The following is a 20,799-nucleotide window of genomic DNA, read 5'->3' as shown; positions in this document are numbered from 1 at the left end:
GGTTAATTTAGCTTATTCAAAAAAAAAAGAGTAAAGGAAAAACGATGTGTTGTTGACATTTTCAGAAAAGACGAGGCATGTGATACGTTGTGGTTACATGATCGGGATGCACATACAAAGAGTTTACGCTCTAAAGCACGGAGGGCAGCAAAGCAACGAAAAAAACTAGCGGTAAAAGGTGTTTTTTACTGCATTAATTTTTCAATAATTATATCTGATTTTTGTTTAAAAAACTGTCAATTGCTACTTTGAGATATTCTATCTTGATGGCTTCTCATACTTATATTTGTTATCTTTTGTCAGTATCAACACACAACAAAATGTGTAAGTATCTAACCTAAACTATAATAATATGAACAATTACTTTTTCACCGGTACTCTTATGATTGTTCTTGCTTTTTAAGGTTTAAATGCTTCCACTTTTTAATACTTTAATTCTAAAAGTAAATGTATATTGTGTCAATTTCAACAATAATAGTCATGTATCTACCCAAAAATGTAAATTTACTTGGGTTTAAGGTGGAAGGATTAATATATCATTTGTTCATTCCAAATCAAATAGAGCGACAATGTGTTTATCCTCTTAATGGGGTGGCTTTGTTTTAAGTTAAGTGCATGTAGTGGAAAAATAAGAACAAACATAAATTAAAGCAAATGAAGTAGCCTATATAAAAGAAGAAATGAAGTGAAGTACGAGGAAGAGGATAAACCCCCTTCAAGAGTCTGAATGGTGTCAATCGTTTTAAGTTTATTGGTTGTTAATTTTATTTGCAATCGAATTGTATTTCGTTCATGTCTAAGAGTACAATCACAATTCTAAGCAGTGATTGATGTAATCTATACCTATTAATAAAGCCACTAGACATTAATCAATGAGGGAAGTAGTAGTATAAGCAAGCTTGAAAAATAAGGCACTAGATAGATCAAAGTACCAAGAGAAGGTGCAAACAATATGGAAACAAATCCACGTAGTGGGATGAGAAGGCCAAGTAGTGCGGGGATGAATATATACATGCTCAAGTATTATGACACACAATTTGGTATAGTCCCAACATTATGGTTACCATTTTTGTTTGTTTAAGTCACTCGAGAAATTTGTGGCCTTCATGGTCTTTGTTTGGTGTTGTTGTAGTCATCACTACATCCTTTTATTTTATCTTTCAATTTGTAAAAGCTATACTCTTTAAGAAAGTCTTTCAAATATCATTCATGTATCTTCTTTATGAACTAAAAGGAATGTGTTGAAATAAAAGACGGCTAAAAATTAAGTAAAAATATTCTATATATGAATGGTTGTTTTAATGTTATTTCTTCTATTTATGAACCCAAACAAAATATAAAGAATTGTAATATATTATTTTATCTGTACGTTCATGAGAAATATATAAATTGCATTCAAACTTAAAACAAAACCAATATTTTCACAAGAAACATAGTCAAGTCTATACAAATGTTAGCACAGTAGAAAAAGCGGATAGACGGGCACGGGAGTGCCCGTCTAGACGCTAGTGATTAGATAATTTCAAAACATTTTAGAATCTATTATAAATATAATTGACTAGAATACAATACTATGATATAGGTATAGCAAGGAACAATCCAATTAAAGTCTTGCATGTGACATACCAGATTTAACACTATATATACATACATCAATCCATATCGCAAGCATGGCAATGGTAAAGGTTTTGGGAGATGATGGAATATGTACACAACTTTGTGCTTCTCTACAAAACAACAGTTTATTTTCTAATCCAGAACAGGCAGAATCCTGTGATATACTTTGATTCTATATTTTTGGTAAGTTTATCGATGGAATATCAGGTCATGTGGCTGCACAAATACATTTCAAATGAGCAAGGGTTGGACGGGATGCATTATCATAATATTAAAGAATTGGTGAAATACATTTCAAGGGAAAAGAAACATATCATGAAAATGAAACCTCTGTCATCTCACCTGTATCAGCCAGCTCCCACTCTACCCTCATCTTCCTCTTGCATGTTCCCATTCCGCAATCTTCAACAACAAAATTTAATATTCAAGATGCTAAATTAAGTCATTTATGACTATATACCATTCATCATATATATTTAGGATTATTTTTTTTGGGTAAAATCCATTGATTTTGATTGCAATTTTACAATTTCCTATATCGATTCTACAAAAGTCCAAGAGTAATATCCTTCGATTTTGATTGCAATTTTACGATCCCGATTTTGCTATTCCCTTTCGACCTGAAGTAAACTCCCAATTTTGACAACCTTTACTCGTTTAAACTAGAAATCCAGCTCTAACAGTCTTTGATGGATACTTAGGCTATAATAAAATATTTGTAGCCAAGGAAGACACTCACAAGAAATCTTATAATTGTCCACGTGCACCTCGATTATATGAATGTATCACGTTGTTTAGACTCAAGAACATACTATTTTGAAAGGTTGATAGTTGATCACTATTAGGGATCCCTTAATCCTTATCGATATCAGCTGCCTCATCTATAGAAAAGGATATGATGCAGCTGAAGTAAGAGGGTGTCGTGCTCTAGAAACGTCCAAAGAGACTCTGAAATGTTCCCAAATTTGGCGTTTGAGCTTCAAACCTGATTGACTATGAATACATGTTGAATCTGTATAGAGGCTTACCATTAGACATCTAGTTGACTTCAACTTATTGTCAATTTCTGAAATCTTTGATGTAGCATCTCAAATTCTTCCTTAAAGAAGCATATCTTTTCTTCAATTTCCTTTTTCCTTTTTATATCTTCCCTTCTTTCTTCATCAAGCTCTAAATAAACTTTACTAAGGACTACCTTTCTCGACTGCAATGCTTCAATCTGATTGAAGACATGAACAGAATGCTTGTATTGGACCTTTAAACCAACATAATCCCTTGAAATGTCACGTAACTTAAGCGCTATCTGGTTATAAATCTTTTGGTGAGAGGGAGGTATTGTGTTGGATGCTCCTAACCGGATATGTAGGCAACAACCACAACATATGAACTAAATCCAAGTAGACATATATAAATAAAATTGAATCACACAAACAATTAAAGTTGATAATGTTTTAAACAAATGTACTACAAATAGTAGACCAATAAACATTTCATGACATAATACATCAGCTAATAATGCACCCAACCAAGAGTACATAATACAATTTAATTATAAATATAAAGAAAATTGGAAGGATATATTTCATAACCTCATTCTTTTTGTTTCTGTCATCTTCTTAATCATGGTCCTTGTCACCATGGAGTGAAAGCAAAGACTCTACAGCCACTCGGGATCCATAATCCTCTCTACATGTAGGAGGAATGCTCTAAAAGCTGTCCATTTTCATCATACTTTACCAATCCAGTTGTACCATTTGCTCCAATAATATCACCACTTTTTGTGCAACATATTGGATAGAAATAACGAGTGGGAATGACATCAATAGAAAAATCAAGAGTCTTGGTCTAAGACGAATGCTCTTTGTATTCTTTCATCACCCATATATTAACTATATCATTCTCCATAGTCCATACACTCAAAAATTCACCGAATACCCACAAATCACAATTTGTAGGTTCATATTCAAGATCATCCGGCAAAGACAAGTCTAAAAGTTTTCTTTCTATCAAATGAAAGTCAATGATAAGATTCATCGATAAATCATGACGAAAATGCAACCAATGAATAACCCCATTAAAAAGCGTCCCAACCTTGGAATAATCAGAAGAGTTCATGTAAGGGAAGTGAGTACCCTCAATTTCTTTCCACCTCCTATCTTTCAATGAGAAAAACTCTAAATGTGTTGAAAAATTATGGAAGTCTGTGTCACATGACATTACAACCACCAAATAATCATCTGTTGACGAGTCATACCCAAAACCATATAGATAACATAAATAATTGACACTTAAATAGGAACTATTAGGAGACAAAGGTATTTGTTTGTGAACTCTAGTGGATGGATTCCATAGGTAGATGTTTGAAGCATGGTGCAAAAATATAAAACCTCTACATGAACATTTAGTTTTCATAAAATAAAAATATTGGGGAGGGCGACGAGGATAAAAACGTGGAGGGATAAAATTAAGGTTCATTGAAGTAGAAGTATAATAATCTCTAATTGATGCTTCAAAATCGATCAATCGAATTTCAAGCTCTGGATTTGATATGAACAAAATTCTAGGACTATGTACGGCAATAATTTCAAAATGTGAAATTGCAAAGTAGGTTTGAGAGATAAGAGAAAACCATAACTTACAAACACACTTGAAACGTAAAAGAGATATGACCGATAACCTCAACAGAATTAGGATGATCAAGTCATGAGATATATACTGTGAATTCTTCTCCATGAGACTTACTAATGTTGTTTGTCTGTGACTGTTTCGATCTAGTTTGATACCAACTCTATATTTTGTTGCTTATGCTAGCAATAATGAATTGGAATCATGAACGTCCTCATGAGCTTTGCTCAGTTGGTAGGGACAATACATAATATATGCAAAGGTATGATGTTCAAACCCCGACCACCACCTAAAAAAAGCATGAATGAAAAAGAGCTGGCCAAAATGCTTTGTAATTAAACCCCAATTATCTTTCGAAACCCTTGCATTGATTGAACGTTTGGCTTTTATAGATGCTCCAGAGCTGGCCAGATCGCATTGATTGAATGGACAAAAAAATCTTCTCATAATTTATACAAAATTCAGAAGTGAGCAAGGCGAGGCAAAGATTGTTGAAAAATAAACATTTAGCATTACTTTTTATGTGTTATTGTTGGAACATTAGTGTGATGTTGGAAAATAAATTGGAAGATTAAACACCAAGTAATCATACTTTGATCTAATGTTGTGTGAATTGAAAAAATATAGTGTGGGGGTCCCACATAAAATAGAACACACACATTAGTAGTGTTTAAATTGCGGTATTTAATTTTAAATACTTGATAATGATAAAAATAATAGTAATTATTATTTTTATTCGAGAATATCACTTCCCATAAATTTAGCTTATGGTGGTTGTGATAAGAATAAGAATTTAATTAAATCTCTTATATTTTCTTCATTCAAATCCAATAATTTGTTTCCTCCACTTTTGTGGATTTGTTTCTTTTGATCCTATCCACAAGTGTTGTTGAACTGATTAATGGATAAACTTCATTTTAACTTTATCCATTAAGAGTAACTGTTGTCGCAATTTGTGCTAAAACAGTTACAGAATCTCTATATAAATAGAGGACACCACTCAGTTCAAAAAATACACCAAATCGCACAGTTGATGTTTCCTGTGCGGTTTCTCTCTTCTCCCTCCGACTTATGCTAACGAGTTTCTTCTGCTTTTACTTCTTTCTGTCCCTTCGGAATTAACATTACTCCGACTTATGGAGATAACTTTATTTTTTATTTTTTTGTCTAAGAGGATGTATTTAATTTAATATCCTTGAAGGTGACCAAATTGTGGAAGTCAAAATGGGGACCCTTCAAGAGCCTAGGATAAATAAAGCTAGTGGATTACTAATTTGAGGCAGAATTGAATCAACTAGTGAAATTAATCAAGTGTTATATATTTACCTAGAGAATTATTTGAGCACATGCTACCAATTAATGAGCTACCAATTAATGAAACATGTAAGCCACCAAAACAACATCCAAGAAGAGTTGGTATCAAAAAAAATTAATGTGTTTGAGTGTACGCATTAATCGTTGTCTTTAATGAAATGTTAACAAAAATAATATTTAAAAACACTACTCCCTCCGTCTCATAATAATTGTCTCTTTACCCATTTTTCTTTTTCTCAAAATAATTGTCACTTTAGAATACCAATGCAGCATTTATTATTTTTTTCCATTATTATACCCTTATTTATTGAATTTCATCCAACTTAACTACTCCACTAACTACAATTAATAAGGGTGTTTTAGTATATGATACTAATTTTACCATCAAAATCAACACAATTAATCATTTCCTTAATAATCGTGCATAAACCTTAAACGACTATTTTTTAGAGACGGAGGGAGTATTATGATTCCAATTCATTATTGCTGGCATAAACAACAAAATATAGAGTTGGTATCAAACTAGATCGAAACGGTCACAGACAAACAACATTCATAAGTCTCATGGAGAAGAATTCACAGTATATATCTCATGTTTCTTTTACGTTTCAAGTGTGTTTGTAAGTTATGGTTTTCTCTTATCTCTCAAACCTACTTTGCAATTTCACATTTTGAAATTATTGCCGCACATAGTCCTAGAATTTTGTTCATATCAAATCCAGAGCTTGAAATTCGATTGATCGATTTTGAAGCATCAATTAGAGATTATTATACTTCTACTTTACTGAACCTTAATTTTATGCGTCCACGTCCTGATCCTCGCCCTCCTCCCCAATATTGTTATTTTATGAAAACTAAATGTTCATGTAGAGGGTTTATATTTTTGCACATTGCTTCAAACATCCACCTATGGAATCAATCCACTAGAGTTCACAGACAAATACCTTTGTCTCCTTAGTTCATATTTAGGTGTCAGTTATTTATGTTATCTACATGGTTTTGGGTATGACCCGTCAACAAATGATTATTTAGTGGTTGTAATGTCATGTGACACAGACTTCCATAATTTTTCATGACATTTAGAATTTTTCTCATTGAGATAGTAGGTGGAAATAAATTGAGGGTACTCACTTCCCTTACATGAACTCTTCTGATTATTCCAAGGTCGGGACGCTTTTTAATGGGGTTATTCATTGGTTGGCTTTTCTTCATGATTTATCGATGAATGTTATCATTGGCTTTGATTTGATAGAACGAAAACTTTTAGACTTGTCTTTGCCAGATGATCTTGAACATGAACCTACAAATTGTTATTTGTGGGTATTCAGTGAATTTTTGAGTGTATGGACTATGGAGAATGATATAGTTAAAATATGGGTGATGAAAGAATACAAAGAGCATTTGTCTTAGACTAAGACTCTTGATTTTTCTATTGATGTCATTCCCACTTGTTATTTCTATCCAATATGTTGTACAAAAAGTGCTGATATTATTGGAGCAAATGGTACAACTGGATTGGTAAAGTATGATGAAAATGGATAGGTTTTAGAGCATTCCTCCTATTGTAGAGAAGATTATGGATCCCGAGTGGCTATAGAGTCTTTGCTTTCAATCCATGGTGACAAGGACCATGCTTAAGAATATGACAGAAACAAAAAGAAAGAGGTTATGCAATATCATCTTTCCAATTTTCTTTATATTTATAATTAAATTGTATTATGTACTCTTGGTTGGGTGCATTATGAGTTGATGTATTATGTCATGATGAAATGTTTATTGGTCTACTATTTGTAGTATGTTTGTTTAAAACATTGTCAACTTTAATTGTTTGCGTGATTTAATGTTATTTATACATGTCTAATTGGATTTAGTTACCAATGCTCGGGAACTTGTCCAGGAAACGATTTTTGAGAAAAGGGCGCCGCGTACTTACCGACGCCCAGGGCTAACAGAATCCAATATTCTATTATTGAACCCGACCTGTTTAATCCATTGGCAGCTGCATAAATTACTAGAATTTGTTTTTCAATTGGAAGTGGTGCATATTGTGGTTGTTTTAGTACTTCTGTAAGCCTTGCACCTCTATTGAGTAATGCCTGAGTCGCAGCATCAAGGTCTGAGCCAAATTGAGCAAAGGCGGCCACTTCGCGATATTGCCAATTCAAGTTTTAAACTACCGTAGACTTGTTTCATAGCTTTCAACTGAGCGGCAGACCCGACGTGACTGACAGATATATATTGTAGTTGTTGCCTACATATCGGGTTAGGAGCCTCCAACACAATACCTCCCTTTCACCAAGAGATTTATAACCAAATAGCGCTTAAGTTGAGTGACATTTCAACTGATTATGTTGGTTTAAAGGACCAATACGAGCATTTTGTCCATGTCTTCAATCAGACTGAAACATTGTAGTTGAGAAAGGTATTCCTTAGAAAAATGTATTTAGAGCTTGATGAAGAAAGAATGGAAGATATAAAAAGGAAAAAAAAATTGGAGAAAAGACAGGCTTCTTTAAGGAAGAATTTGAGAAGATAACATCAAAGATTTCAGAAATTGACAAGAAGTTGTAGTCAGCTAGAAGTCTAATGGTAAGCCTCTATAAAAATTCAACATGTAATGGTAGTCAATCAGGTTTGAAGCTCAAACGCCAAATTTGGGAACATTTCAGAGTCTCTTTGGACGATGTTAGAGCACGACACCCTCTTACTTCAACTGCATCATATCCTTTTCTATAGATGAGGCAGCTGTTATCGAAAAGGATTAATGGATCCCTAATTGTGAACAACTATCAACCTTTCAAAATAGTTTCTTCTTGAGTCCAAACAACATGATCCATTCATATAATCCAAGTGCACATGGACAATTATAAGATTTCTTGTGAGTGTCTTCCTTGGCAACAAATATTTTATTATAGCCTAAGTATCCATCAAAGACTGTGAGAACTAGATTTCTAGTTTAAACATGGCTTAAAGGTTGTCAAAATCGTGACTTTACTTTAGGTCGAAAGGGATTAGGTAAATTGGGACTTTTTGTAGAATCTATATAGGAAATTTTTGTAGAATCTATATAGGAAATTGTAAAATCACAATCAAAATTGACTTTATCATAAATGACTTAGTTTTGGTATATAATCATAATTGACTTAATTTTGGTAAAATCCATCGATTTTGATTGTGATTTTACAATTTGTGATATCGATTATACAAAAGTAGTTGAGTAAAATCCTTCGATTTTGGTTGCGATTTTACGATTGTCGATTTTGCTATCCCTATCGACCTGAAGCAAAATCCCAATTTAGGCACTAAACATTTCTCAGAAAAAGGAGGTCAATTGACAAACAAGTGCACCCCTAGTTGAGTATTGGACTATCTTCTATTTAGTCTGTATCTATCATAATTACTACAAAACATAAACCATAGACAAAAAGTATGAAATCATGCTAGCCTATAGTCTATTTCAAAATGTCTTATGAAAAAGAGTTGGTCCACCTTTCGCGAGTCACCTCCCCTGTTAATCATTAATTGACCACTAATTATTTTAAAATCCAAATAATTGTGTCTGACAATACACTACAAGAAAAACTGCATTTTGCGACTTTTAAAAACGCTGATTGCGACTGTTAGAAGGGTCGCAAATGTACATTTGCGACTGTTCCCCAACAGTCACATTTGTTGGGGTCGCAACTGTCTTTTGTGACCCTTCGTGGAACAGACGCACCAACAGCCGCAAAAGGTGCTGCGACAGTTGCGAACAGTCGCAAATGAGGAGATTCATATGGAATTTAAGGGACTTGCGACATTTGCTAACAGTCGCAAATGTCTAATTTAAAAATTATTTTATCATGCCTGCGACTGTTTGAACAGCCGCAAATGTCTAATTTAAAAATTATTTTATATGCCTGCGACTGTTTGAACAGCCGCAAATGTCTAATTTAAAAATTATTTTATATGCCTGCGACTGTTTGAACAGCCGCAAATGTCTAAATTAAAAATTATTTTAATATGCCTGCGACTGTTTGAACAGCCGCAAATGTCTAATTTAAAAATTATTTAATTATGCCTGCGACTGTATTTTTTTACAGTGTATCTTGCTGTCAATTAAGAATAGAAGAGGAAAAGAAAAGAAAGGAACAATCAGCAAACAACCCCCAGTATTAAATAGAATAGTAATTGCAGTAAGAAAACTTGATTTAGCATGCAGGGAACATTAAATTCAACAAAAACAGTTTCAACTCAAAACAGGGCCATTTAGGCATTTTAATATAAGCTATGACAATATACTATGAATATAAAAATATAATTTTAGTACCTATGTTGGCATACTTTACATTCAGGTTTTGATCAGATCGAAGAGTAACTAGAGCAGGCAAAACATGAGTTGAAGCAGCCTTTGCATCAATATATGGAATCTAATAATTAGCAAGTTGTCTTAGTTTAGGCATTTGTATGAGATGCATCTAGAAACTACGAAAACAACACTCTTACAATATCTTTCAGCAGCTGGGCTGCAGTTATTTTCATGCCCATGTTATCAACTGAGAAATAACCTTCATGATCCCAACTGAGAAATAACCTTCATGAGATGTCTTGCAACCTACAAGAAATTTTCTGGAAGTTATCAAACAACTCTACACCACTCTCAATTAAAAATACATTTGATTTCCGGAAGTTATACAATAAATCTCCCAAATCCAACTGCACCAGGGCATACGAAACACAGAAACCTAGAAAGATTACATGGGAATATTGTTTAAAGTATGAAGAGTACAGTCACATAAGAATAGGCAAGAATAACTAATGATGATTATTTTACTTATTTCTATCCTTTTGGAACTTCTTTCCATTATAAATACTATAAACAGCCCTGAACTCGTAAACTACAAACAAAATCAGCACGTAATTTTATCGGAATCCAATATAAAAAAAACAAAGGTCTTACTCCAAAACAAGCAAGCAGCTATACTCAAACAAGAAATAACACACAATGTGATGCAATAAAGTACAACCTCCGTCCCTAATTATAAGATCCCCTTGAGTAAATTACGGAAATTAAGAAAGGTGGTTGTTGTATTAAACTTATTGATAATTTGTATCGTTTTAACAAGTTTATCCTTTAGGAGAGAGAATCAGTTAATGTTTGCATACGGATATTTATTACGGAGCATAGCAAAAGATGCAACACAATCAAGGGTATATTGGTGAAGAAATAATTAATACACTTGAACATTTTAAAGGGATCTAATAAAAAGGGACAAAGAAAAAACTCAAGAGTGTCATATATTTAGAGACGGGTAGTATATTCAAGATATATAAACCTGTAAAAGCAGCACAATGTTGTCTCCTTCATATGTGCAGGTCGGAACATAGACTGCAAATAACTCGGGGAGACCACTGCTACAAAGGTAACCATGTCCACCACATAGTTTGCAGCATTCCTCAATTCCATCCTGAAAAATAAAGGGAATTTAACTTAATTTGAACTTCAAAGAATTTAAATATTTTGTGAAGTGAACACCATGTATTAGGACATTTAAATGGTGATAAAAATAAGTACAATGATAACATTAGAGACACTCGGACCATTTTATATGCTTAATCACCTTTTTATTGCATTTCACATTCTTTTTAATTTAAAGAAAACCCCAGAAGCATCTGTTTTGATAAAATAAGACTGTCCAACAGCAACTAATAATGTGTATCGACAAAGGGCTTGCACAAATCACCTGTGATTCAAGACTTCCATTATTTCCCCCAAACTGTCTTCGAACAGCACTGTATCTTGCAGCAATGCAAACAGCTCTCGACAAAGCAGTCGACGCATCGGAGACAATTGTTTGTCTCACATATACCATATACCAGAGTACCGTAAACTAATTGTCTCGGAACATTCGGTACACTATAGATACGGTCTAACCTGTAAAGCCTTGCAAAAGCCTCTGTTACAGCCTTAGTTCTCTTGTCATCCATTGTGAAGCACTGAAAAGAGAGATTGAGACTTAGAACGCAGATACATATGAAAGTCAATTGTGTTTTAACAGTGAAACCAACTTAACATATAGAAACTCACTATTTTCTTTCTTATGTCTTTTATAATATTTTCGAAAGGAAGGAGCAGGTTGCAAATAAGTGCCCATATTACAGATCTATTCTACCAAGTGACAACGCATTTTTGGAATTACATTAACATTGACATGGGGAAGTCAATAACATTAACATTGGATTGAATGACAATAAATTGATCTCAACATATGCATGAGTAGTAAATAATAATCCCATGCTTCAGATACAAATTCATTGACTAAGTTTCTACATAAACCGGAAGTTCAAATGATTGCAAGTTTTATACAGTATTTGTAGGGAAACTAACTAGAAAGGCTTCACTTTGAGTAAAAACAGATATCTTTTGGTATCTAAATGTCAAAACCTATTCAAAGAAAGTGGTACCTAAATGTCAAAACATGTTCAAAGACATAAGAAAAGATTTTCATAAGGAAAAAAGAGCACATTGACATGGTTCTAATGTTCTTTTGGAAGAATCATAAATATCACATGTCTGTTTGCTTATCCATTTAATAAGAATAATAAAAGAAAACACCACTTCATTATAAGAAGACATATAAACCTCATCCATCTACTTCATGATCGTAAACTTCTTGTCACAAATAACGAACAAGTTTGATGTGATAAGTAATAACACACATAACCTTACTCACACCGAAAAAATCTTATAACTAGCACCATGTACTTCCTTTAGTCCATAATATTCACACTAGATATGTGCTTAAATTGGATATTCAATATTCTTTAAAAAAAAATGACATCACAACAGTATTCTATAACATATAACAGAAGAAGATTATTATTAATGCAGAGACAGCAAGAGTCCCATATCAGCTGAGTGTGAAACAACTCCCATTTTAAGCATAGCAGCCCCTCTTATTAGCCCAATATGTATGTATGAACTCTCCGATTCACCATCTTTCATTTGAAAACTGACAGAACAAACAAATTGATTATCGCTACAGCACCGACATTTCTGATCGAAGGCTATTTCGTTATCGACACGAGTCAGTGTTCAATACAAACACATGTCATTACATTCAATTCTACCATTTTCTCAAATTATTACTTATGTTACGTGTAAGTGTCTCATGTCTGCGTTGGTGCTTCATCACCTCCAAAAACATTCATCCACAGATCGCTCAATGTACATCATTTCAACTTATGGATATTTTTTCACATAAATTTCCATATAACCACACAAGGAACAAGCAAAAATTTCATCAAATAACACTAAAAGAATTGTCTCGTCATATCATAAAAAAATATCTCAGCTTATTAAAATATTAAAATTATTTGATTTTGTTGTATTCAAATTCAATGTCCATACAAAATCACATTGAAATAAGTACAGAGAGAAGAATGAAATAAAAAACAAGAATATAATTTCTCAATGAATTTCTCAGCATATTAACAACAATAATCACTGAAATCAACAAAAAAAAAACTAAAAATTCTTTAAAAAATAAAAACAGAAATTATCGAGAAGATTTGGTGGAGAAATCATAGAATGAGTATCATATTCAAACTTTGAAATTAATCATCTCAATGCATAAAATCGAAAAATAGTATCAGAATCTTACCGAAAGTTCCGCCGTAGTCAAGTTCTTGCAAACCCTAAACCTTGCGCGTGATGAGATTGCAAGAGAAGATACCTTTGACCTTGAATAGTTTGAAGCCCCGAACTCGTTTAGATCTAGATCGTTTGGTTGAATCTCAATCTCACCTTGAATCGTGCAGATTTTCATGGATTGAGAGGGTTTGTGAGATTAGGAATTTGGGGGTTTTGTTAATGAGAGGGAAATTTTGGGGTTTTAACTACGATATATGGGGGATTTTTTTTTTTTTTGAGATTTGGGGGATTTTTGATAATGAGAATGAAACTTTAGATTAGATCTGTGCGCGCCTGCATAACAAAGGAGAAGGAGGGAGCTATACGATATATGATATGATAAGAAAAAACAATGTCATAAGTAAAAAAATGATGCGGCTGTTGTAAAAAAAGGTCGTATGAACCGTCGCAGATATTAAATTGCGACTGTTTTCTTTGAACTGTCGCAAATGTAGTGTCGCAGAATAACAAATTTCTTGTAGTGATACCATGTTTTCTAACTAATTAACAACCAAGCTATTCCCCTCCATATAGATATGAGTGATGATGAAGTTGTTCCTTGTAGGCCAAGGGAACTAGTTGAGAATCTATTCATAGCCAAAGATTGTGCCAACCCCTGTCATAAAATATCCCTATGTTATAGTTGAAAATACGCATCTAGACCACACAGATACTATTTCATTTTTTAGATGTGTACTTCTGAAGTGACTTTGGGTGGTGAGAAACTATATCCCATCCAAACTGAGTATGCAGGCCCAAGTTGAAATTCTAGTACGTTAGTTTAAGATGTTCGATGCGATATTCCAACACCAGATGCACAAATTTGAATGTTGAGTTTAATGTTTAAACATCTAACTAACACAAAATACGTAAAAGTTAAAGACAAGAAAATAAAAGGCACAGGAAAATTGTTAACCCAGTTCGGTGACAAACACACCTACTCTGGGGGATACCAAGTCAGGAAGGAAATCCACTAGTGTAGTCCTTATTCTAAGTTCTCAGCAAACTCCTCGTTTACAACTCTAGACCTAGGACCTACCCGTCTTGACTTCAACCTAGGAACTCCTAGATCTGAGATCCCGTCTCACTTCGCTTAATCAATCACAACCCTTGTGATTATCAGATTACAACTCAATATGGTGAAGTTACCTTCAAACAATAAACTACCTCTGTGCTTCAAAGCTTTGGAGTAGCAATAACTTACAACTCAATAAAACAGTCCTATGCTAGAATCAAGGTGATACAAAAAAGGCTCACAATTAACAACTAAAACTCAATGCTTATCATGTATCAAAGGGATACAAGAAAAGGCTCACAAACGACTCAAAACCGTAAAAGCTCTAATCTTCAACGACGGCTTTAATAATTGAATTAGGTCTTGTAGTCTTGTATATATACTGAAGTAGAACGGGTTATAGTCTTGTTAGTGTTGGAAAAAAATGTGTTTAACAATGAACCTTAAAGAGTTTTGATGATAACAAGGTATTAAAAATTGTAAATTGGACTAGCTAATATTTGTTCAAGTGTACAGGACCATAGTTAAAAATTGATATCATACAAAGGTTCTGAATGAGCGAATAAAGAGCAAAAGAAATCAACGAAACTGAAGCTTAGATGCTCCTAAAGGCAAAGTGCTCCTGAAGACTAAAGCGCTCCTGATGGAAAAAGTGCTCCTGAAGACTAAAGCGCTACTGAAGTCAAAGTGCTCCTGAAGATTAGTGCTCCTGAAGACTAGAAGTCCTAAAGTGCCACGTCATCAGAAGCTATTTCATTAGAAGCTGCCTCATCAGAAGCCATTTCACCAGAAGCTGAAGATCAACTGGATTCGCAAAATTCAAGGATTCAAGAGTTGTTTCATGGATCGAAATTCATCTAAAGACAGCAGAAGACTAGTGGAATTTTGAAACGGTCATTTCAAAGGTGTTTGAAGGCATGTGCTTGCAAAATGGACGAAAGCGTTAACATTGTACTTTGTACGAACTGTACAACCACCTTCTCCACTACTCTGTTTTGTGTCCACGCTACAAGACAAGAAAATATCTCCAGAATACGGCTACGCCTGCAAAGATGTTCCTTCACAATGGGAATGGATTTCAAATTGGTTCTTCATAGGATAACAACCAAATCAGGCAAATGATCATTGGTGAAAGATCAAGCTTCAACAATGACTCTTTTGATGTGCTGGCAATTTCACAATGTCTCTTTCACACCTCTATATAATGGAGTGAAGACTTAGAGATTGGCATACGACTCTACTACAATTTACAAGCGCCAAACCTCTGTTGAAATTGTTCTGCTATCAAAGTCACTTAGAATTTCTGTTTTCAAGTTCTTATCTTAGAAATTCTTAAGTCTTAGAGTCTGTATCTAATTGTATTGTGAGCACCTCTGATTGTATATCAAGTGTTCATCCTCATACATTATTCTTTGTAATCTTGTTTGTTTTAGAAGTCTCTTGTAGTTGTGCTTGAGCATAGAAGTCTCTTGATTGTGTTCTTGAGCATATGACGACTCTGGCAAAGTGTGCTTGAGCAAAGGAAGTCTCTTGTTGTGTGCTTGAGCAATTGTAATCAGATATTACATTCTAGTGAAATCTCCTTGGGAGTGCAAGGGGGACTGGACTACTTCCGGATTGTGGAAGGAACCAGTATAATTGCTTTGTGTCTTTCTTCTTCTCTCTCTCTCTCTCTCTGTTTTATTCTGCTGCATTTAGAATCTGTTTACCACTTCAGAAGCTGTCTCACTTAGCTTCTGATCAGTGTGTTCAGTTTTTAGGAGAAACGAAGAATTTTTCAAAACACAATTCAACCCCCTTCTTGTGTTTTTCTCACCTTCAATTGGTATCTAGAGCCTTGGTTCTGTTCATAACACCTAACAGTGTAACAGTCCAAGATCATGTCTACTTCTACCTCTGGATCTGGACCTGATCATTCTACTGTGGCTCATGATTACAATGTTAACAACAAGAAATCCAGTGTATGAAAGATTCCTAGATTTAATGGAGACCCTGAAGAATTCTCTTGGTGGAAAACCAACTTTTATAGTTATGTCATGAGTTTAGACGAAGAACTTTGGGACATACTAGAAGAAGGTGTTGGTGATGACTTGGTTCTTGATGAAGAAGGAGCTGCTTTGATAGAAAGAAACATACTCCTGCTCATAAGAAGATTTACAAGAAGCATCATATCATCAGAGGAGCACTTGTCACTACTATTCCTAAAGCAGAGTACATGAAGATGAGTGACAAGTCAACTGCTAAAGCAATGTTTGCTTCTCTCTGTGCTAACTATGAAGGGAGCAAGAAAGTCAGAGAAGCAAAGGCTCTTATGCTTGTTCATCAGTATGAGTTGTTCAAAATGAAGGATGATGAAACAATTGAGGAGATGTACTCAAGGTTTCAAACCTTAGTCTATGGACTACAAATCCTGAAGAAGAGTTATGTTGCTTCTAATCATGTGAGCAAGATACTCAGGAGTCTGCCTACTAGATGGAGACCAAAGGTGACTGCCATTGAGGAAGCGAAAATTTAAACATTTTTAGTGTCGAAGATCTTGTTAGTTCTCTCAAAGTTCATGAGTTAAGTCTTAATGAACATGAGTATACTAAGAAGAGTAAATCAATAATCCTTCCATCCAAAGGCAAGTCATCAAAAGCTCTCAAAGTGGTTGAATCTGAAGAAGAAGAACCATCATGTTCAGATTCTGAACCAGATGCTGCTGAGATGGCTATGCTCTCTAACAGACTTCAGTATCTGGCCAAGAAGAATAGGAAGTTTCTGACCAGAAGGAGTAACTCCAGAAGCTCAAGGAAAGAAGATCAGAAGGGATGCTTCAATTGTAAGAAGCCTGGACATTTCATTGCTGATTGCCCTGATCTTCAGAAGGAAAAGTCAAAGGACAAGTCAAAGAAGTCATCATTCAAACCAAGCAAATTCAAGAAGCAGATTAAGCAGAGTTTAATGGCAACCTGGGATGATTTGGGAAGTGAATCTGGATCTGATAAAGAGGAAACTGATGAAGATGCAAAGATAGCTGTTGGGTTGGTAGCAACAACAACTTCAGAAGCTGGAACAGATTCAGACTCAGAAGATGAAAACAAGGTATATTCCAAAATTCCCAGAAATGAACTTGTTGAGTCACTTAAAGAACTTCTTACACATTTTGAAGTAAGAACCAATGAGTTGAAGGATTTAAAAGAAAAATATGTTGATTTAATGAAACAACAAAAATCAACTCTATTGGATCTGAAAGCTTCTGAAGAAGGACTTAGGGGCTTTGACTTCATTTGTAAAACGTATGAAGACAAGCTCAGGTTCTTATTTCAGAAGCTACAAGAAAAGTGTAATGAAAAACCTTTAAGCAACCATGAAATTGCTCTTGAGGATTTTATCATGTCTGGCATTGACAGAAGCAGAGTGGCTTCAATGATATACAACATTTACAGAAACAATGGCAAAGGGATTGGCTTTTCAGGAGGGAAACCTAATGAAATCAGTCTCAAAGCATGTTGTGAATGCATCAAGGAAGGATTGAAAACCTTCTTTGCACCTGAAGGTGCTGAGTTGAAAACTGTTGTTCAATCAGAACCTGAAGCTTCTAGCTCTAAGGCTAAGATTACTTCAAAGCCAAAGAACTCTAAGCCAAAGGATATGATCAACTCTGATTCCAAGACTTCAAAGATCAGGATTCTAAAGAAATCAGAACTTGTTCCTCAGAGTCTGGTGAAACCAAAATCTAAGGTTCTGAAGTCTAAGTTTCAGAAGAAGACAGTTACTGTTTCTGAAGTATCAAAACCAAAGGTTGTTAAACCTAAGGTGATGGTTAATCAGAAGCAACCTAACTCACAGCACAAGGTACAAGAAGTGAAGAGTAAAACTTCTAGTACTAACCTGAGAGGACCCATAAGACAATGGGTACCTAAATCTGAAAATGTCAATAATGCAGGTATGTCTAAGAGCAAAGGTGAAACAAAAATCATGGTACCTGGACAGCGGTTGCTCAAGACACATGACAGGAGAGAAGTCCAGTTTCCTCAGCCTAACAATGAAGGAAGGAGGAAGTGTGAGATTTGGAGGCAACCAATCTGGCAAGATCATAGGTACAAGAACTATTGGTAATTCCTCTACCTCAATTAATAATGTATGGTTGGTAGATGGTCTTGAACATAACCTTTTGAGCATTAGTCAATTTTGTGACAATGGTTATGATGTGTTATTTGAGAAAGCCAACTGTACTGTAATCAACAAGGAAGACAAATTCATTGTGTTCAAGGGAAAGAGGGTAGAAAATGTCTACAAAATCAATTTTTCTGAATTGGCTGACCAGAAGGTGATTTGCCTTCTGTCAGTGAATGATAAGAAATGGATGTGGCACATAAGGTTGGGACATGCTAACTGGAGATTAATCTCTAAGCTTAGTAAATTACAACTTGTCAAAGGCCTTCCAGACATTGACTATCATTCAGATGCACTTTGCGGTGCATGCCAGAAAGGGAAAATTGTGAAATCTTCTTTTAAATCTAAAGACATTGTTTCAACCTCCAGACCCTTGGAATTACTTCATATTGATTTATTTGGACCACTTAGCACTGCATCCTTATATGGAAGTAAATATGGATTGGTTATTGTTGATGATTACAGCAGATGGACTTGGGTAAAATTCCTAAAGAGTAAAGATGTTGCTTGTGATGTATTCAGTAGTTTCTGCACTCAAATTCAATCTGAAAAAAGAAACAAAGATTTTGAAAATCAGAAGTGATCATGGTGGAGACTTTGAAAATGAGTCATTTGAAGTTTTTTGTGAAAACCATGGAATTGTCCATGAATTCTCTTCTCCTAGAACTCCACAACAAAATGGGGTTGTAGAAAGAAAGAATACAACTTTACAAGAAATGGCCAGAACCATGATCCATGTAAACAATTTAGCAAAACATTTTTGGGCAGAAGCAGTGAATACATCATGTTATGTCTAGAATAGGATCTATATCTATCTTGGAGAAAACAACATATGAACTCTTTAAAGGAAGAAAACCCAATATCTCTTACTTTCATCAATTTGGATGTACATGTTAGGTACCGTTTGGCCCGGCTTTTTTTCAGCTTCTCTACGTTTTTAAGGAGAAGCTAGGCCAAACACAATATCAATTAAGTTACTTATTAAAAAAGTACTTTTTTTAGAATGCATAAAATTGAATGGAATGAGCTTTAGCTAAAAGTTGTTGAATGCTACTTCAAAAAATTACTTTTCGACAATTTATTTCACAAGCACCTCTCTTCAACTCACGCTGGGACCCTTTTTTTTTCAATATTTATATTTCAATATGCTTTTTTCTTCCATTTAATTTTATTTTTCAACCGGTCCATTTAATTATTTTTTTGAAAGAGGGTCCATTTAATTTTATTATCTTTTTTTTGAAGGAATTATATTATCTCTTTATCACTTATATATTTTTTTTTTTTAAGGCAAAAGATTGATGCAAGATGCATCAATCAAAATTCATTGAAAAGAAAAAGAAAGAGTACAATAAAGAAAAGGTGGACTAGGCCAAAACCTTTTTCAGAAATTTACAAACCTATAACTAGGTAAACCCATCATGTATCACTTATATATTTAATTTCAATATCGTTTAATTATCACAACTTCGCTAATATTTTTATTTACGCTGTCATTGAATGACACCAAATATTTTTATTCCCTTTCTTCAACCTCGCAAATATATACACATACATTAGAGTTTAGAATAATACTTTATGTTCGTCTGTCTATTTTTTTGTTACGCTAATGAGTATAATTTTTTTTTAGTGTTGGATAATATGTTTGTCTGCCTCAATGATAGAATTGTGGAGCTGAAGAATATATCTGTAATATGTATATGGTGTGTGTGTATATATAAAGAGAATAGTTAGTTTTTTCTTTTCCGATTATACTCTATAACAAATTTTTGTTATAAGAATACCATATTTTTGGTGTCATTCAAAAAGATAAGAATTCATATTATATGATAATATATTTGTTACATTGTTGGTGTCATTGAAAAAGATATGTTTAGTTTTTTTAATAAGAAAAAGATATGCATAGTTTGTTACAATATAAATGTGCCAAATATATATCAGTATAATTTTTTTAGGCATCTATACTTGTACTTTTAATTAAAATCAAAATTTTATAAAAATAATTATACATATTACACAACACTAAAAAAAATTATGTGCATTAGCGTAACAAAAAAAACAGACAGACGGACATAAAGTATTACTCTAATCACTAATATGTGTGTATATATTTTCGAGGTTGAAGAAAGGGAATAAAAATATTTGGTGTCTTCAATGACAATGTGAATAAAAATATTTGCTAGGTTGTGATAATTAAACGATATTGAAATTAAATATATAAGTGATAAAAATATAATAAATTCCATCAAAAATAGATAATAATTTTTTTTGAACAATAAATAATAAAATTAAATGGACCCTCCTTAAAAAAAATTAAATGGACCGGTTCAAAAATAATTAAATGAAAGAAAAAAACATATTGAAATATAAATATTAAAAAAAAAAGATTCCTAGCATGATT

At 33.7% G+C, this 20,799-nt stretch overlaps 1 protein-coding gene and 2 pseudogenes across 4 annotated transcripts; 1 reads left to right on the top strand and 2 right to left on the bottom strand.

Moving 5' to 3' along the window:
• Window positions 1-3,233: 3,233 nt before the first annotated feature.
• Window positions 3,234-4,350, bottom strand: LOC146916380 (F-box/kelch-repeat protein At3g06240-like; annotated as a pseudogene).
• Window positions 4,351-6,148: 1,798 nt separating this feature from the next.
• Window positions 6,149-7,194, top strand: LOC146916379 (F-box/kelch-repeat protein At3g23880-like; annotated as a pseudogene).
• A 2,588-nt stretch (window positions 7,195-9,782) lies between these two features.
• On the bottom strand, window positions 9,783-13,714 carry LOC146916378 (peroxisomal acyl-coenzyme A oxidase 1-like). Of its 4 annotated transcripts, none has more exons than XM_085718520.1 (5): window positions 13,200-13,714; window positions 11,280-11,532; window positions 10,872-11,003; window positions 10,042-10,150; window positions 9,783-9,965 (listed from the first exon to the last, which is right to left on the bottom strand). In XM_085718520.1, the coding sequence occupies exons 2-4, from the start codon at window positions 11,406-11,408 to the stop codon at window positions 10,106-10,108; spliced, it is 306 nt and encodes a 101-aa protein (XP_085574646.1). In that variant the 5' UTR covers window positions 11,409-11,532; window positions 13,200-13,714; the 3' UTR covers window positions 9,783-9,965; window positions 10,042-10,105. The 4 variants fall into 4 exon arrangements, with proteins under 4 accessions (XP_085574646.1, XP_085574645.1, XP_085574648.1 ...); XM_085718519.1 differs by having other exon boundaries at window positions 11,471-11,532; window positions 13,200-13,711; XM_085718522.1 differs by having other exon boundaries at window positions 11,280-12,548; window positions 13,200-13,675.
• Between the last annotated feature and the right edge of the window lie 7,085 nt (window positions 13,715-20,799).

This window comes from Medicago sativa, chromosome 6 (genome assembly GCF_051527215.1).
Source record: "Medicago sativa cultivar Bolivia chromosome 6, Bolivia_mono, whole genome shotgun sequence".
NCBI classification, from domain to species: domain Eukaryota; kingdom Viridiplantae; phylum Streptophyta; class Magnoliopsida; order Fabales; family Fabaceae; genus Medicago; species Medicago sativa.
The sequence above is the reverse complement of the archived record's forward strand: the minus strand, read 5'-3'. Positions and strand labels throughout refer to the sequence as shown.

Coding starts and splice junctions, on each gene's coding strand:
- LOC146916378 (XM_085718519.1), bottom strand. CDS start 13,364: ATGAAAATCTGCACGATTCAAGGTGAGATTGAGATTCAACCAAACGAT. Junction 11,533..13,199: donor TGACTACGGCGGAACTTTCG/GTAAGATTCTGA, acceptor CTCTCTTTTCAG/TGCTTCACAATGGATGACAA. Junction 11,004..11,470: donor GCTTTTGCAAGGCTTTACAG/GTTAGACCGTAT, acceptor TTTATTTTTCAG/GATGGAATTGAGGAATGCTG.